At 34.8% G+C, this 17,375-nt stretch overlaps 1 protein-coding gene across 8 annotated transcripts in view; it reads right to left on the reverse strand.

Annotated features, from left to right (window-relative positions):
• The window catches only part of AdamTS-A (ADAM metallopeptidase with thrombospondin type 1 motif A), a 328,356-nt gene that overhangs the window by 72,465 nt on the left and 238,516 nt on the right, over positions 1–17,375 (reverse strand). The window contains exon 1 of one of the 8 annotated variants that reach the window (XM_073963193.1): positions 4,262–5,524. The exons of the other annotated variants lie outside the window; for them this stretch is intronic. Within the exon in view, the coding sequence (XP_073819294.1) occupies positions 4,262–4,264 (3 nt within the window). The 5' untranslated portion in view covers positions 4,265–5,524. Of the gene's footprint in view, positions 1–4,261; positions 5,525–17,375 lie in introns of those variants that run through there. 8 annotated transcript variants of the gene reach the window in all.

The following is a 17,375-nucleotide window of genomic DNA, read 5'->3' on the forward strand; positions in this document are numbered from 1 at the left end:
TAATTCGAATTATTCCATTTGTAATTCGAATTATTTCATTTGTAATTCGAATTATTTCATTTGAAATTACAAAGGAAATCATTCGAATTGCAAATTGAATAATTCGAATTACAAATGGAATAATTCGAATTTCAAATGGAATAATTCGAATTACAAATGGAATAATTCGAATTTCAAATGGAATAATTCGAATTACATATGGAATAATTCAAATTTCAAATGGAATAATTCGAATTGCAAATGGAATATTTCGAATTACAAATGGAATAATTCGAATTACAAATGGAATAATTCGAATTACAAATGGAATTCTAGAATTACAAATGGAATTCTCGAATTACAAATGAAATTTTACGAATTACAAATAGAATTCTCGAATTACAATTAAAATAATTCGAATTACATCTGAAAAAGGTGTAGATATTTTCATAGAGATACTTTTTTTTGTTCGACAGATAACAAAATCAGCTTTCCAATGTATTAGAAACATTTAAATTCTGTCTAGAAATTGCAGAAGAATTCAAGGTCAAAGTTAAAATTTTGAGTTTTTTTCGTAGCTTGCATCAAAATATAAGCGCTTCAGAGTTTTTCATATGCTCCAATCAATTACACAAATAAAAAACCATAAAATTAAAAAAATATATAAAAAATAATTGTAAAAAAATTCATTTTTTTTTCAAAAAATTTGAAATTTGTTAGACTGTTAAGAAAAAATACTCCTTCGATTTTCATAAAACTCATGTAACTGATATAAAAGCTCATACATTAAGAAAATGTAAAGTTTAGGAGGGTTGGCATTTTTTATTTGGGATGATGACTTCTATTTTGTTTTTCAAAATAGTCAGTCTTAATCCCATAGTCGTTGTTTTAATATTTTATTAAAACAACTTTAATTTATTAGTGGAAAAAATTGGCGATGTTTGCCAAGGGGTACGACAGGGAAGACTATAGTTCTAGATTTCGCCACAGATCTTCATCTGAAGCTATAGTCTTCCCTGCCTTACCCCTTAGTAAACATCGCCAATATTCTCCCACTAATAAATTAAAGTTGTTTTAATAAAATATTAAAACAACTACAATGGGATTAAGCCTAACTACTTTGCAAAAAAATTATATGGCAAACGGTATGAAACAACACACATTTTTACCCATGTCATTTTAATAAATTTAAAAAAGTGTTAAACGGACGGAACGGGCCTTGTACAAAGGTATATATGAAAGAAAGAGGACAATCTCAGGAATAATTCTGCGAAAACCAAACCGTGTTCCAGGCTGTTCAGTATAAATTCTAGTACATTTGGAATTTCACTAAAATTTAGTACTTGAGGATAAAAAATATCGCACTTCTTGTAAACGCTACTGTAACAATGTGCAACATTTTTAAGGTGATCTTGTGTAAACAATTCGAACCCAAGATTTTTTGAAAGTACAGACCCAAACGACAAGAAACCCTAGTTTGGTTTTGTTGTGTCAGATCCAGCTCGGATTTTATGGCCCCATCTAAACATAGTTAAATATTGAGTTTTTAAAGAAATTCGGGGCTATATCTCTGAAACCAATGCAAATCTTCTTCTGACCTCTGAAGCAAATTTGTAGATAAGGACAAGAATACAATATTTGGAGAAATAATGAACTCGAAAAACTACATTTATTGCCTCAAATTTCAAAATATATGCAAAAATTTCACAATTTTTATACATTTCGCACCGTATCTCCAAAACCGTTAATTTTTTCTGAATATTTTCTTTTGGAAAAATATTCCCTGGAATGTTATACACAACTCTACAGAACATGTCATTGTTGTAAAATGCCTCTTTGCCGTTGTTTTCAGTACATTTTTCAACGACGATTTAATAAAAATGTCAATAATGTAGTGAAATTCAAAATGCGAGAAAAAACTGTTGGTGAACTATGTTTGAAATAGGTGTTGTAAAAGATATGATGCAAAATACCGCTGAAACAACATGAAGTAAGCATTTTAGAGTTTCAGAATATTCTAAAGAATTATTGAGAACTTTATTTGGAAGATTTTTGCAAAAGTTTACTTGGTTCAACTCCCAATAGTTTAGCCGACACTGACCAGAATTTCAGCAATTATGTAAAATTTACTATATTTTATAGATTTTGATGCCCTAGATGGAGTTTTTCTTATGTGGTTTTTTCAAAAGAAAAGTTTTACTAGTTTAGGGCTACAATATTGTTACGGACAGCAAGGCCAAATTCTTATTCGTTTCTGAGATAAAGGCCTGATAAATTCAAAAATGTGTAGATTTAGATGAGGCCACAAAATCCGAACTGGATCTGACAGGACAAAACCCTATTAGGGTTTTTATAGTCTAAATATTTACTTTCAAAAAATGCATACTAGAAGTTGTTTGCATTTTCAGTGTTGCATAGTGTAATTTATTGAAACGGTTCTTAAAGGACACAATACTACCTTAACAAAAAAAAAATCGTTTTTAGGAGCATGCCCACACCTTTCAATATTTAGACTTAATTTGTTTGGTTTCCTTAGAACGAACAAGGTAAAGTAAATACTATAACAAACACAATTCAACAACAACCACAAAGAAATTTGTTTTTGATATGAAGAAGTTTTTATGGGAAATAGTTTTTGTTCTGATGAATAAATTTTTTCTTCAAAAAATATATATCCCTAATATACATCGAATATAGAAATAAATATATAAAATGTCGTATGGAATTTGACTCTAACCTTTACAGCCCAGTTCAGTCAGCTGGGTATTGCTGCTACCTTTTATTGTTCTACCATGAGTTTCAATATATTTACTATCGAATCGCAAACAGAAATTGACAATTGGCAAAAATTCGGAGATTTGGCCAGTAGTGCGATTCTCTAACTCATTTTTTGAGTTACCGACTAAAATCGGTAAAATTAAAATGCTTATAAATTCGGTAATTTACGATATTTTTGGTAGGTTAGCGACGAATAAAAAATAGTCGTAACGTTCTACCGATAGTAATAATGCTGTCAACTTTTATTAAACTTTTCATTCATAATTTTTTAATGTTACTCAAAAAATGAGGTAGAGAATCGCACTACTGTAAAATCGATTCCTGAACCATTGTGCCACGGATATGTGTCCGAAGTTATTTACGCTGGAAACTTTAAAAAATTATGTTATCACCTACGGATCTGATATTTGTTTTCAAAATTAAGTGTCTGCTCTTAGCGCATTTACGTCCAACACTCCTGTTTATTTTTTGTACATTCACAGGCTAAGGGTATATCTCTGTCGGCAGAGCTAACTGATCATCTTTATTCGTTTTTTTTTACGTTCAAAATATGTGAAAAATATAGAAACTGTATATATGCGATGCATTGGCAGTATAACAACATTATGTTCTGTTGTTGTATACAGCTTTCGGATTCAGCGATAAGACTTAATACTTATTTAATTGGGCTAATGTGTGGAGATGTTGGTATGAGATGGACTTATTCCCTGTGATAAACGCTAATAGATTATTTCCTCTACCTGCAGACAGCTTCGGATATATACAACAAGTTAACTTATGTGTACAACAAATTTACATTATTCGTTTAGAGTGGTTTGGCTATTATTATTCTTCAACATTCCTTTCAAATATACAGAATTCATCATAGATTACCACAATAAAAATCAATAATAAACACCGCCTATAACATCTATAATCTATTCTCTTCATCGGTCTTCTCCATTAAATTACAAATTTTATTTACCCATCTTCCCATCAAACTGCCATAAATCACTCTTGGGAAACTTTAAATCTTCTTGACAAATGAACCCCACCACTTCGGTCATGTCATAAAAGTGTAAAATTCGTTCAATTTCTCCAAGAATGTTCTTTGCTTCCATCCTGCTTCTTCTGACTAATAAACAATGAGCAAACAAATTATTTTGCAAAATTGTTGAACTTTGTAACACTTTGTTGCGGTAGCGGTGAAACATTAGACAAATATTTTCACCCGTTGAGAGTGATAAGCTAAAAGTGACTCGATCGATTCGCATAAATTCCAAAAGCACCATGCCAAAGTAAAAATGGCATGCTGGGCGCACCACCACCAGCACCACAGAATGTTTATAGAACAGTTTGCAGAAAGTAGAAAAACGAAATTGAGTACATCAAATTGTTGTCTGTCCGTATGAAAATGGGATTGGTTGTAGTTTTTTGCTTCTTCTTCTTTTTAATGTTAGTTATTGATTGTTTATTTTCTATTTGAAGAGAAAAGAAATAAAAAAAGAAAAACTTTTAAACAAACCATTTTAAATGTTGTTGTTGGCAATGTGAATGTTGCAGGCCCAAAAGCAGAAGGTGTGCTCCTACTGTTGTTGTTACTACTGCTCGTGCTCGAACAGCCACCTAGTAGGGCAATTGCTTGGTCGTCTTTCTGCTGTTTTGATGAATTTTAAGATGCCACAAAATCCAAGAAGAGCTGCTACAAAACGTGCATGTGCGCTGTTGGGAAATTTATGGAGTAAATAAAAAGTTGTTGTTGTTGTTTTCGTTTACACACTCAACACTACTTGTACAACATATCAGGCGAACTAAAGAACTTGCTACACTTTCACAATTAAATGTTGTGCGAATTTTCACAGTCAGTGCAATGGATTATTTATGGCAAATTTAGTTGTTCAATTCAATTTCGAGCGAAAAAAGGTTATAAACCGCAGAGAAGTGGAAACACTCAACTCTTAAGAATTTCACACCGAACCGAGGGGCTGCTTGTTGGTTAAATGATTTTTGTGGGATCTTTTTATTTTTGGCTCGCAAGAATTATATGGACACGGAACCCGCCAAGAAGTTAAGGCAAATGTGGAGGTGTATATTTTTTGATTTTCTTCGTGTTTTTGCTGTTGTTGTTGTGATTTTTGCTGTTAATAAACACTTTAAATAATAATTTGTGAATTATTGGCATGATATACGGCACAAGCATGCGGGAATTTAAGAACACAACAATTCATGCCAAGAGTTGTTCTTTTTGGGGAAATTGTTTTCTTGTTTTTCTTCTAAACGCCACCCGTAACCGTAAACGAAAATAAATAAGTACACATTATGCAATATTTTGTTTTAATTGTTCCGTTTTTCAAATGATTTGTTTATTTATTTGTATTGCATTTCATCGTTCCGTTTCATTGTTGGCAGCTGCTGGTTGCCTGGCATCGAAGCGAGCGAGCATTCACATCAAACATTTGATTGGTAACAAATCAATTGGTCAATTTCCCCCCAAAAAGCATTTTAAATCTTTTCACACGCACAGCCGCACTTTTTTCCAATTTCCATTTTTTTATTTTGATTGGAATCACAAAAAATTGTCCGTTTATCGTTTGTTTAGTATCACACATCAAGCTGGGGTAAGTAGCACGCGACAACAATTCAACATCTGAAATCTTTTTCGTTTGCAGCACACACAAAACCGTATTTTCGTATCACGATACCAGAATGCCACAGAAATCAGACGTTTACATGCGATCGTATTAAATTGAAAACTGAAGTAATGATTATTAACATTGACAGTGAACACAACGTAGCGAGCATCCACAACAAAGCAGTGTCAAGCAGCAGCATGAACGCAGCAACTGTTGCGCCAAACAACGGCGGAACAAGAATTCAGACATTAAGCGAAAATGCAGGAGAACAGAAACGGCCGGCCAGCCAGCCAAACAAAGAAGAAGACAATGTCTCAACTGCAACGACGTCGAAGAAAAGGCTGCATAAATACAGTAGTTTTAGAGAGGATTTTTGCAAAGAAGAAGCTTTGGTTAGTGGATTTTGTTGCAATGCGGAATTTCGAGTTCTAAAAATTGGAAAATTCTTCAGCACCGACAAATTCGCATGTAAGGCGCAGCAATCCGTTTTTTCACAGCTTTTAAAAGAGATTGCTATGCAAAGATTAACTATACATATAGTACATGTGGTCCCAACTACAAGGATATCTTTTTTATAGTCAGGTCCAAAATTTCTGAGATAATTACCCGAAATCCCTAAACTGATTTCGTTCGAACTTCGTTAAGTCATTTTTTGCCCAAAGTTTAAGTATCTACATACATATATATGTACGTCATCTGCATCTAGTACTTACCTCAAAAAAAAAAATCCTTACAAAAGTTTCAAATTTGTTTGGTTAGGTGCAGATTACGATCTTTTTGTTGATAGTTTTGGAATTTTCACCACACGTAGAACTTGCGATCCTGACTATAAATATATATTGTTTCCCACGGACAAGTCCGTACTTCCTGATATAATAACACGAAAACTTTTAAAACTCCTACAGTCATCAACTAAAATGGCGGTTGAGCATGACAGCAGTCGAAGTGAGTACCCGAATCGGTACAAACATCGAAATTATTATGATAATTTATATTGAAACTGAAAGATCGACTGAAACTTAAAAATATCGCAAATATGGCGATACCAAATTTCAGTTAATTCGGTTAGATTATTTCGTTGCATCTAAAAAATGCAGCAATTCGTGTGGTACCGGTTTTTCCTGTCTGGATAATTCTCTGCCGGAATATTTTATACCACCAACGAAGACTAATAGCAAATTCTACTTCGGTTAGTAAGTGGCTAAAAAAATCCCAGACTCGAATGGTATGGTTCTGAGGGGGACATTTCAAAACGAAAACCTATACCGACAATTCTACTTCGGTTAGTAAGTGGCTAAAAAAATCCCAGACTCGAATGGTATGGTTCTGAGGGGGACATTTCAAAACGAAAACCTATACCGACAATTTTTTCAACGAAATCTAAATACCAAATGTAACCGATTTCGGTAGGATAATCCGGCTAAAATCATGAAAATACCGTAAATCGGGCAGTTTCAAAACGTTATCCTGTTCCGACCATTTTCTGTGGGAAGTCCACATACCAAATTCCGAGAATTTCTGTGAGATATTGAAACTAAGTCCTTTAAAATATTGAAAATTGGGAGTTACCGTTCTATAGGGGCTATAGAAAAACGTGGACCTGTACCGTCAATTCTCAGCCGAAATGTTTAAGATCCCTAAGAGAGACTAAATACCAAATGTTAGCCATTTCGGGTAAAAAATCAGGAGGTACCCTTCTATGAAGAGGAAAAAATAGGGAAAAGTTTTGTAACCCCAAAGAAGACTCAATACCAATTTTCAGCCATTTCAGTGTGATAATGAGGCTTAAACTATTGAAATTGTGAAAATCGTGAGGTATCGTACTTCAAGGGCTACATGAAAAAGTGGACCTATACCGATAATTCTTTGCAGGAAAGTTTTGTACCCCCTAAGAAGATTAAAAACTTAATTTCAACCATTTTGGTGTGATAATGAGGCTAAAACCTTGCAAATACCGAGAATGAGGAGGTACCGTTCTATAGGGGCTATATCAAACGTGGTCCTGTAGAGAACATTTTCTACAGGAATGTTTTATACCCCCAACAAAACCCTTATACCAAATTTCAGCCATTTCAGAGTGATAATGAGGCTAACGAACTTCGGGTGGTACCGTTCTATGGGGCTATATGAAAACATGGACCTGTAACGAAAGTTCGCAGGCGGAATATTGCATACCTTTCAGCTATTTTGTTGGATAACGTGACTGAAATCTTCCAAATACCGAAAATCGAGAGGTAATTTCTGTGGGGCCTATGTGAAAATATGGGGACATTGTCATGTTTTATATCCCCAAACGAAGACCAAATTCCATCCATTTCGGTGAAATAACGAGGCTTACACCTACAAAATTCCCCAAATCCGAAGTACCGCTTTTGGGTGGCTGTATCAAAACATAAACATATTAAACATAATTCGCTAGTCTGGACTAGTCCCGTATAGTTCTGAATTTTTTTCCATACTTAGGTATCAGGGGCTTTAAGCAAAGAACTGATGGTATCAGGACCAGAAGAACGAAGTCTGAAGATTCCACATAAGAATGAAACAAAAAATATATACCCGGTGTAGAGAAGTAAAGCGATCAATTACCAGATATAGATAAAATACCTTAGAGGTCCTGCAAAGCTATTCTCGACAGAGAATATCGGGCATAACGACCCCATGATCTGGAAACTGGAAATAACTCGGTTTAAAAATCCAACCAGTGGTCCCTTCTTTGGTAACGCAGATGGTACAGGGGAGTGTGTAATCACATCTTTTTACATCACAGATCTTTACGATCTTGTCGGGAGCACTTTTACTTACAAATAGTTTGCCATTCGCCAGTCTCAGAGCGAAAGAAGGGAATAAACTTTGCTCCTCACATTGGGAAATCTAGCTGAATAGAACTTATTTTACTCTCATAATTATCTGATATTCGAATTTCGAATGTTTGAATTGCTTCCTGCGGCTTAGATCTGTGAGCCCTGTGTGGGCAAACACTCTCTAAGACAGCTACAGATGTGCTAGCAAACGCATAAAATTCACCGTCATACATTTATCATCATGCCTTATTTACTTATTGGGCATTGTCGGGCCCATGTGTATGCGTCTGAATCCACCAGGGTCGCAATAATTACTTTTTATCGTTCTTAGAGGCAAACACGATTTGGCCCAACAGAATATGTGTGACTCACACTTTACATTATCAGCGTTCTTAGACATAAAGAGGGCCACGGTATGCCTGCAGTAACTTTAAATGAACGGTGCTTATACCTGGAAAGTTTTTGCGGATTCTGAAATTATAATGTTCATAGATGAAAAAAATAAAAACATAAAAAATCAACGGACGGATTTTTAAATAAATCGCGGTCAAATTTCGCATTTTTAGGAGTTTTTAGATTTTCATGATTATGCTTGGAAGCCGCAAGTCTTATGCAAATGGGACTAAAGAAAATGTTGTATAAGTGAAAATTCTCTACAAGATTGACGTTTATGAGAAATATAAGTTGAAGTTGGGACAATGAACTGACTGTATCGCCTCCATACAAAACAATGTCATGCACGGTGCACCTTAACTAACTTTAAATGGAAACCGCTTACACCTGGAAAGTTTTTGCGTATTCTGTGTTGTCACAATTGTTACAGCTTCTAGTGATAACCGAGATACTCAAAGACTTTAATCGGATCCCAACAATTGGTCTCATTGAAACTGTCTAGGCGTAAAGACGGCAAAAACAGAGCATGTCATTTGCACCAGCAAAAGAAAGATTGTCGATTTTCTCCTTCCTGCTTTTGACCGAGTGGAGTTAAGTCTTTCTCTGGAAGCTTAGTACCTTGGAATAGAAACTCTGAAGAACGGTCATAATTGCAGTTTACTCCCGCAAGAACTCGAAAATTCTAAAGAGACGGTGGTCGACGATTGGTTTCGCTGCTCCCGTGCAATATGCACATCTTCAACGTTATGCCTTATTTACTTTCCTAAAATTGGGCATCGTCTGGTCCATGGTGGGGGTGTGGGTGGTTTAAGAATAAGTCCACAATAACGGCAGCAATTAATTTAATCGTGCTTATAGCCATCAAGATCGAGACGAGTCAGATATTAATTAAGGCTCACTGGAAAAACACTACCTGGCCTGACAGTTGGAAAATTCAGCAACCTGAGAACGTGGAACGAAATCTTGTCGAAAGTAAAAAATTTAAAAGTCCAAATATAAATAATCACTGTATCCCACTGTTCAATATCTCTGACATCACAGAAGAGACAACAGAGTAACCTTTAAGCAGAGAGAACATATGGGAGGAAAAATTCTGCTAACTGCACACATGAATGTTGCACGGCAAATGTATCTACAGGCGATCTGCTGCTCATACCTACTGCTGGATCTGTTTGGCCGAGCAAAAGAAGAAGAGCCATTGAAGACAATAAAAACAAGCAGAGTGAAGTATGTTGTAAACGATTGTGTGTAAATGAGTGCAGTAACAAAAACAAAAACAAACGATGATGATGTTCGTTACAAGTAAGAAACAAAATATAAACGATATTCGCAAAGGAGAAAAAGTAAAAAACTTAATTTACGCTCCATATTATGGTGAAGAGTACAAAAAAAGTTACAAATACAATTTGTTCTTATACGCCTCGGGGACCGACCTACCATACGACATACGACAAATAATGTAAAAAACAATACAGAAATGAATGCCTGTTGTACACTCATAAAGAAGACAATGAACAAGATAATGTAAATCATACTGATCGTCATTATCATACTGATCATCATCATTATTGTTTTACAGAAGACTACCGGCTTATGGATTCAATCCATCCATTGGATTGTAGCTGTCGTTTAAGAGTTGAATGACAGACAACAACAAAACAAAAAGAAAAATACCATCTTTCAATATGACAATGAAAAACAAACTAAATGAAACAATGGCCTGCTACAACCCGCACAATAAACGACAGAAGCAGATGCATTTGCAAAAAATTTAAAACGCCTAAGAGGAAAAACCAATACAATAGACTATATGCGTATTTTTTATAGGGAATTTTCTGTTGCGAATATTAAAAAGAAGCGTTTTTGGAAAAAATCAATATTGTCGGAAGTTAATAAAAATTACCACAGAAAAATAATTATATTCCTATTGCCATATCTTGGTTTGGCAATGAATTCGTTTAATATTTAAAATCTTCCAATAATTATTTCTGTAATTTTTTCATTAAATATTTTTTCATCTGCGAAAAGCAACAAATTAAAAAGCAACATTAAAATTTTTTCGATTTGATATACAGAATTAAATTTGTTGTTCCGCCTGTTTCTGGTGGTATCGTTGGCTTAAAAAAGACAATCTTCAGGAAATGTGAGTTAACATTGCGAACTAAAGACCTTCTTTGTTCTAAACAATGTACACATTGATGCATTTAAAATCAAAAAATCGATTTATGTTAAACATTTTAATTGAAAAGATATTTTCATCACAGAAAAACCCCAAACTTGCTCGCCTTCTCATCAATCCAGACACTACGGAGCTGACCAATCCAAGCCAGACGCCATCGTGTCTATTGTCATTATGTCGAATGCCGACTTATACAATCCAATGTGAAAGAACTTAACGATTTTCCGATTGTCAACATAGTGGCCACCAACCACTCCAACTCAACCATTCAATTACCACCCACTCGATACTCGTTGTAAGTGAGAAAATATTTTATTCACCGACAAGCCGAAACTGAACTTCAACCACCAACTAATTCCACCCCATTGTCGGGAGTTGGTTATCTCATCAAAGTTCTCAAGCTGTCGCAAAGCACCCATATCATGCCCGAAGTGTGGAAAATGGACATTGTGGTCCAGACAAGGATGCCAGCAAAGTAGCATGGTACTACAATACAGCTACAGGCCATTTCCCCTAATATCAGTCGACGACTAAACCAGAAAAAGTCGTGCGATAGGACAGTGTATGTGGTCCTTGACTTATCAAAAGCCTATGTTACAATCAAGCACACCGAGCCGACTACCCTCCGGCCAAATTTAAAACTTTAGTTATTCCATCACATTTGTGGACGCCAGTCGCAAGTGGAATTGAAGAACAAGTATACCGCTCAGCTTAATGTTGGCGACATGTCCTGAATATTTCAGCCATGTTAAACTTCTTTAGAAGCGGCTTCTTAAGACACACCGTTCGGACTCTGCAATAAAGTATTGACACCATATCAATAATATAATATCAATCGGGCTGCACTTATTTATATGAAAAAAATCTCCCTTGCCCCTTGAGTCGCACTAAACAGTGTAGTCACGTTTCCGCGCATGCCACAACGATATGTGATATGCTGAGATATAGGCACAAAGCCCTGAGTTCGTATCCAGCAGCACTTGGGAGCAGATGGAGACACCTTGCTGAAGACATATAACGTGAAAGATTTGCCTATGGTAAGCTATGAATCGTCAGTTTGGTCTGTGAATATAAGTGCAACGAGATTAAATAATATGCAATCCTGTCAGAATGCCACCCTGAGAACAGCAACAGTGTGACTCGCCATGTCATCAATGCATGAGAAGATGAATATTTTTCAAATACGGCAACACAATGGAATGCGCTCGTTGCAGTATCGGAGTATCTATCGCAGCTGAAGAAAATCAGTTGCCACGGCAAACCAGAGTAGTTTTGGCTCAACTACGTTCGGGATGCGGTACAGGCCTGACCTTTCTATTTACTATAAAAAATTTGAATTTTAAAAATAAATAAATGAATTTTAGAAATAAATAGGGTAGGTATCATCAGCAGTGGGCCTAATTGTTCCATTCCAGTATATGGGAATCCTCTAGCAGACACAATCGCAATGACTTCCCGCCATTAAATGAACGGCATAGTCCATCTTGGAACTGTATTTTATTTTGGTAGTTATTTCTTTTGGCCAACACCGTAGAAATTTTTAGCGCTTTGTGTCATTATGTCAGGAAGAATGGGCTTTAAAATTATGTCGCTGTTATCAGAATCGCAAGGATAACATTTCAAAACAATCCTCGAACAGCCCTTAAATGTACCATCTTTGATTTAACCACCCTTGAAACGTAGCATAATGGTTGAATGTGTGGGACTTCGGTGGATTCCTAATTTTTCAATGTACCTCTTAGGTCAAAACAGCTCAACTGGAAAGAGAATTAATTCGAAATTAATGTTTGAGAGAAATATTACGAAAATATTTGTCACCGCAGTAATTGTTAGAGCTTTTAGACTACGAAGCATGGACTTGCCCACTAAAACATTTTATGACTGTATTCTCGCCAAAAAATTTCCAACCATACTGAAACTGTACTCTATCGAAAATTGTGAACTTTAGTATCAGTCAGCTGTGCAGACGGAGATATAGCCTCAGCCACTGACAAAAAATGGGCCAAATATGGGGCTATACCAAATCATTGACATATACCAAACATTTTAAGTAACCAAACTTCTTCATAAGGGAATCGAAATATTAAATTACGTTCAACTAAGTTTGGAAGAAATTGTTGAAAAGGTTGTAGAGTGAAAAAATAATCAAAACGATGCGAGAGGAGCTCTTAAACTTCACTTTATCCGAATTTTTTGTGGGAGGTTGCCGAAAGAGTTGACCAATATAGTCCAGATTCGAACCTGATCTATATCAGGAAGAAATAGTACAATGTGCAAAGTTTGGGCCAAATCGATTGCTCGCTTCGAGAGTTATCGTTCACACCATTTTAAAGAAAAATTTTGAACTTTTGTGGGTAGGTATCTGAAGGAGTAGACCGATATGACCCAACTTCGAACTTTAACTAAGATTGGACAAAATATTACTATACCCAATATTTGGTTTGAACCGGTGATCCGTTCGAGAGTTATCGTGCGCACCAGCCAGACAGACGGTCAGACAGACGTAGGGACATGGCTCAATCGTTTCCAAATTGTCTGAAACGAATTTCGTCAAAACATACTTGGGGTCTATAACCGTTATTTCGATAAGGCACATTTTTTGTCGTATCAAAGTGTATATACCCTTTCTAGCCTAAAGGCTAAGGGTATAAAAAGGTTCACGCACAAATCGATTTTAAAAAAATATTTCTTTGAACAATTGTATGGGATGAAAAAAAAATGTTTTTCTCACAAATTATTTCCTATTGCACGAATGAATAAACTTAAGCCTATTAATAACTAAAATAGCGTTTATTTCATTTAAATATTGAAAAAACTTTGAAAAAAATTTTGATTTTTTTATTAAAACATAATATTTTTGGAGAAAGCGTACCGGCATTTTTATGATACTCAGAATTAAAGAAAAAAAAAAAATCACGGCCGCCTACTGCAAACAATTTCAAAACCTTGAAGGCACATACTAAAACTGCATCCTAAAACTGAAATTTTGTGTGGAGGCTAGCAGAAGGAGTGGAGCGATATAGTCCATATTCAAACCTTATTATGCCTGCAAAAATATTAAAATGCCCAATATTGGATAAAATCAATTGCCGCTTTGAGAATTATCATGTGCACCATTTTAGCGAAAATGTTTAAACTGCTGTGCTGGAGGTGCTCGAAGGAATAGATCGAACGAAGTCCACAACTTGGATTAAATCCCTTCGAGACTAGTCGTGTGTATCTATATGCCTTTTATTTCTTTGTCTCCTTCCTTCAATACTATGAACAATGTATCTACAATTCCAGCATTGAACAAAACATGGCTAATGTTACCACATCATTATCATCCTCTTAGGATTATATTAAAACCACATGTTGTTGGTGGTGCTGGTGCAGCATTATAACAATGAAAGGGAGAGATCTTCTTGGCTGCGCAACAGCAACACCACCGCCAACAACAACAGAGTAAATAAAAATGAATGGCATGTTGAAGTCTTGTAAAACATCATTAAATGTTTGATTGGTTTACATGGCGGTTTAGATAGGCGACAGTGAAACTAACCCATGCGGTCATGGTGTAGAATCTTAATACAAATCTTGAAAACTGGTATGTAATGGTGTGTGTATTAAAGCTAGAATGATGGTCCATAAAAACTGTGATTCTTCTTACTTAAATGGTTATTGGTTTTTTCGTTTTCTCTTCGTCTTCTATCACAATTGAAGTTTCTTTTGTTCAATTAAGGCATACTTTTCCAATGGCTGGCCATAGATTCCGCAAGACCATTTAACAAATGTTTTACAGACTCCATGGCCGCCGTCGTCTGGACAATAACAATCGACAACGTCTCACAAGACTTATTGTAAAGAAGTCCACGATCGGTATGGTTCTTTTTTTGTGAAGTTAATGGTAAACGAAAAATGCAATTCAATTGATTGTTACAACAACCATAGATATCATCCGCCAACTACAACTTTAAATCGTCGTTCAATGCACTTGTCATCTAAATTCCAGTTTCTCTTCTTTGTGAAGTCCTTTTATCGGAATTGTTGTTAATCGATGGGGTTAATGGTTACTTTAACATCTGAAGCAAATCATTTCGATTTTAGAGTTAGTTCCCCATGCCAGCCACCATGCTGCCAAGTTTATAGCCGAGAAATGAGAAGTAGAAGATGCACTTTACACAGCAATTCTAAATTAATGGTTATGTTTTATGGCATTAAACACTTGGGGGCAAAAGTGAAGCTAACATTTAGATTTAAGGTTAGATTGGTAATTTTGAATGTTTCAGCATTCATATAAAATTATTATTTATTTAAACATAAACAAATATCAACTGACTACGGTTTATATTATCTCAAAATAAGTGTAGTTAATTAAAGTGTATTTTATGGTTTCCTAACTATGGATTCTATATAATAAATGTAAATTCCACGATTATTGCCCTGATAATCTGTGGAAAATATTAATTATAATAATATTATATAAACATAAAACAATTTGTCCCTCACTGTAATTTTTTTAAGAATCCCCTGAGGGGAAAAAATTTTTTTTCTGCCTGCATGTCCATGCCGATTCTTTATGAATATATATGGATAGTGACTTTAAAAGTTTTTTGTCTGTCTTAATGGCCGTTATTTTGGCATTGCTTTTACACGATATTCCGTTAAGTGCCTAAAAGAGGCGGGTGTTTCTTAAGTTGCTTTTACCGACTGCATCGTCGTCTTCAATGCACTTCACGTCTGATTTATTGATGTGAAAACTAACGGTGATTTTTAGGACAATAAAGGCAGTCAGTCGAGAGAAACAAACCGTTGTCGTTTTCATACGTTATTCTTTTCAGCCGACAGAACATGCTTATGGGGCTTACGAATTGCCTGATTTATGACTTGCAAGTACAAGTTTATTATGTCTTCTTATAAGTGGTAAGAAGAAAAAACTTGTTTCGCTTTTAAATAACAGAATAATAATTTTTAGGCTGAAATTCTTCGAAATAAATGTTTTTATTCAGATGCAAAAATTTGCATGTGACCAACGCCCAAAGATTTCATTCTCTGTTAAATAACAAGTCTTGATTTCTTGTGGAAGATGAGAGACAATGTGAATTGAAACAAAAAAGTATAAGCTTGGGTCAAATATTTTTTGTAATTTTAAAACAAAAAATATCACGATGGCACCAATTGTGTAATAAATGCTATGTTTGCAACCAAAAAACTTACCTAACAATTTTGCATTTTAATATAATTAAAGGTCTATGTACCGCATACATACCTGCAAGTAAAAAAGAGAAAAAAATCAAAATTAAAGCAAGTTCCCAGTATAATATTTTATTCTTCTTCTTTATTTGCCAATTCGGTTTTCGAATTATAGGCGACCAAAACAGTATTACAAAAATTAATTATATGCTTAAGATATTATAATTTCATATGTTTTTCAGGATCTCTGCAAAGGCATCCCTGTCTTTAGCATCACTTAGAAGTTTTACAGAATCCCGAATTCCAGTCCATGCTTGGATATTGTCTAGCCATATAGTTTCTTTTCTTCGTCTTTCCGTATATTTTATTAAAAAAGTAAATAACTAAATAAAACTTTGCACTATAGGTTAAACGGGACATTTTATTGGCCAAAAGTCTTAAAGTTAAAAAAAAGTATTTGGTTTAACTCAAAATAGCGTTTTAAGCTAAGGGAAGAAAAATGGAACAATGTGGACCAAAAAATTAACTCTTTTTGGACCAAATAGCTAACAAGTGCTGTACAAATAAATTGTATATTTTTGGGTCAGTCATATTTCGGGTCGCTGGGAAAATTCAGAAAGGCAAAGGGAAAGGTAAAAGAGTTATTCTCCATATATAAGCTATTTAGCAGAAATGTGTCCTCCATAAATTAAACTTTGCCGACAGAGAAACTTTCACTTATTGACAATATACCTCTGCTACACAACGCAGATCCTTTTCCCCAATAATTATGTATTCGAGGGGGGTTTTCAGATATTGCGGTCCTTTTTGGACAAATAAACTTGCAGAGAGAAATATATTTGGATAAAAGCTCAAAAGTGTTGCGGAGGAGGTACCTGAAGGAATTCATCGGCATTGTCCATTTTGGAAGTGGATGTTATTTTGGGAGTCATTTATTTATGATAGATAGCGCGCCGTCCAGTCACACCAGTTAGTCAGCGTATAATTTAGAACTTTTAGACCACTGTGTCAGAAAGCATGGACTTGACCACTAAAAACATAAAATGGCTGTAAAAAGGACCACAAGGAGTGAAAGAAGAAGAACAAAGCGCGATGAGTTTCTACATAAGATTACATAAAATCTTAATTATCAGAGGATTCGTTGAAAAAACCTCACGCAAAAATGATTTTAAAATTCCAACTTATTAGAACTATGGGCAATTTTTTGAAGTCACTGTAAGCAGATATATAATTGAAAATAAACTTTAGAGTCACATGAGATAACCAAACTGAAATAAAACTTGTTTCTCACTAATTTTCTTTAATTCTGAGAATCATGAAAATGTCGTAAACGCTTTTTTTTTCAAATATATAATTTTTTAACAAAAAAGAAAACATTCAACAATAGTTCAAAGTGGTTTGAGCATGACTTTTTTCAATATTTGAATGGAATGAACATTATTTTAGTTATTACTAGGCTTA

Source organism: Musca autumnalis, unplaced genomic scaffold (genome assembly GCF_047663935.1).
Source record: "Musca autumnalis isolate F117 unplaced genomic scaffold, ASM4766393v1 scaffold_1, whole genome shotgun sequence".
In the NCBI taxonomy this organism is placed as follows: domain Eukaryota; kingdom Metazoa; phylum Arthropoda; class Insecta; order Diptera; family Muscidae; genus Musca; species Musca autumnalis.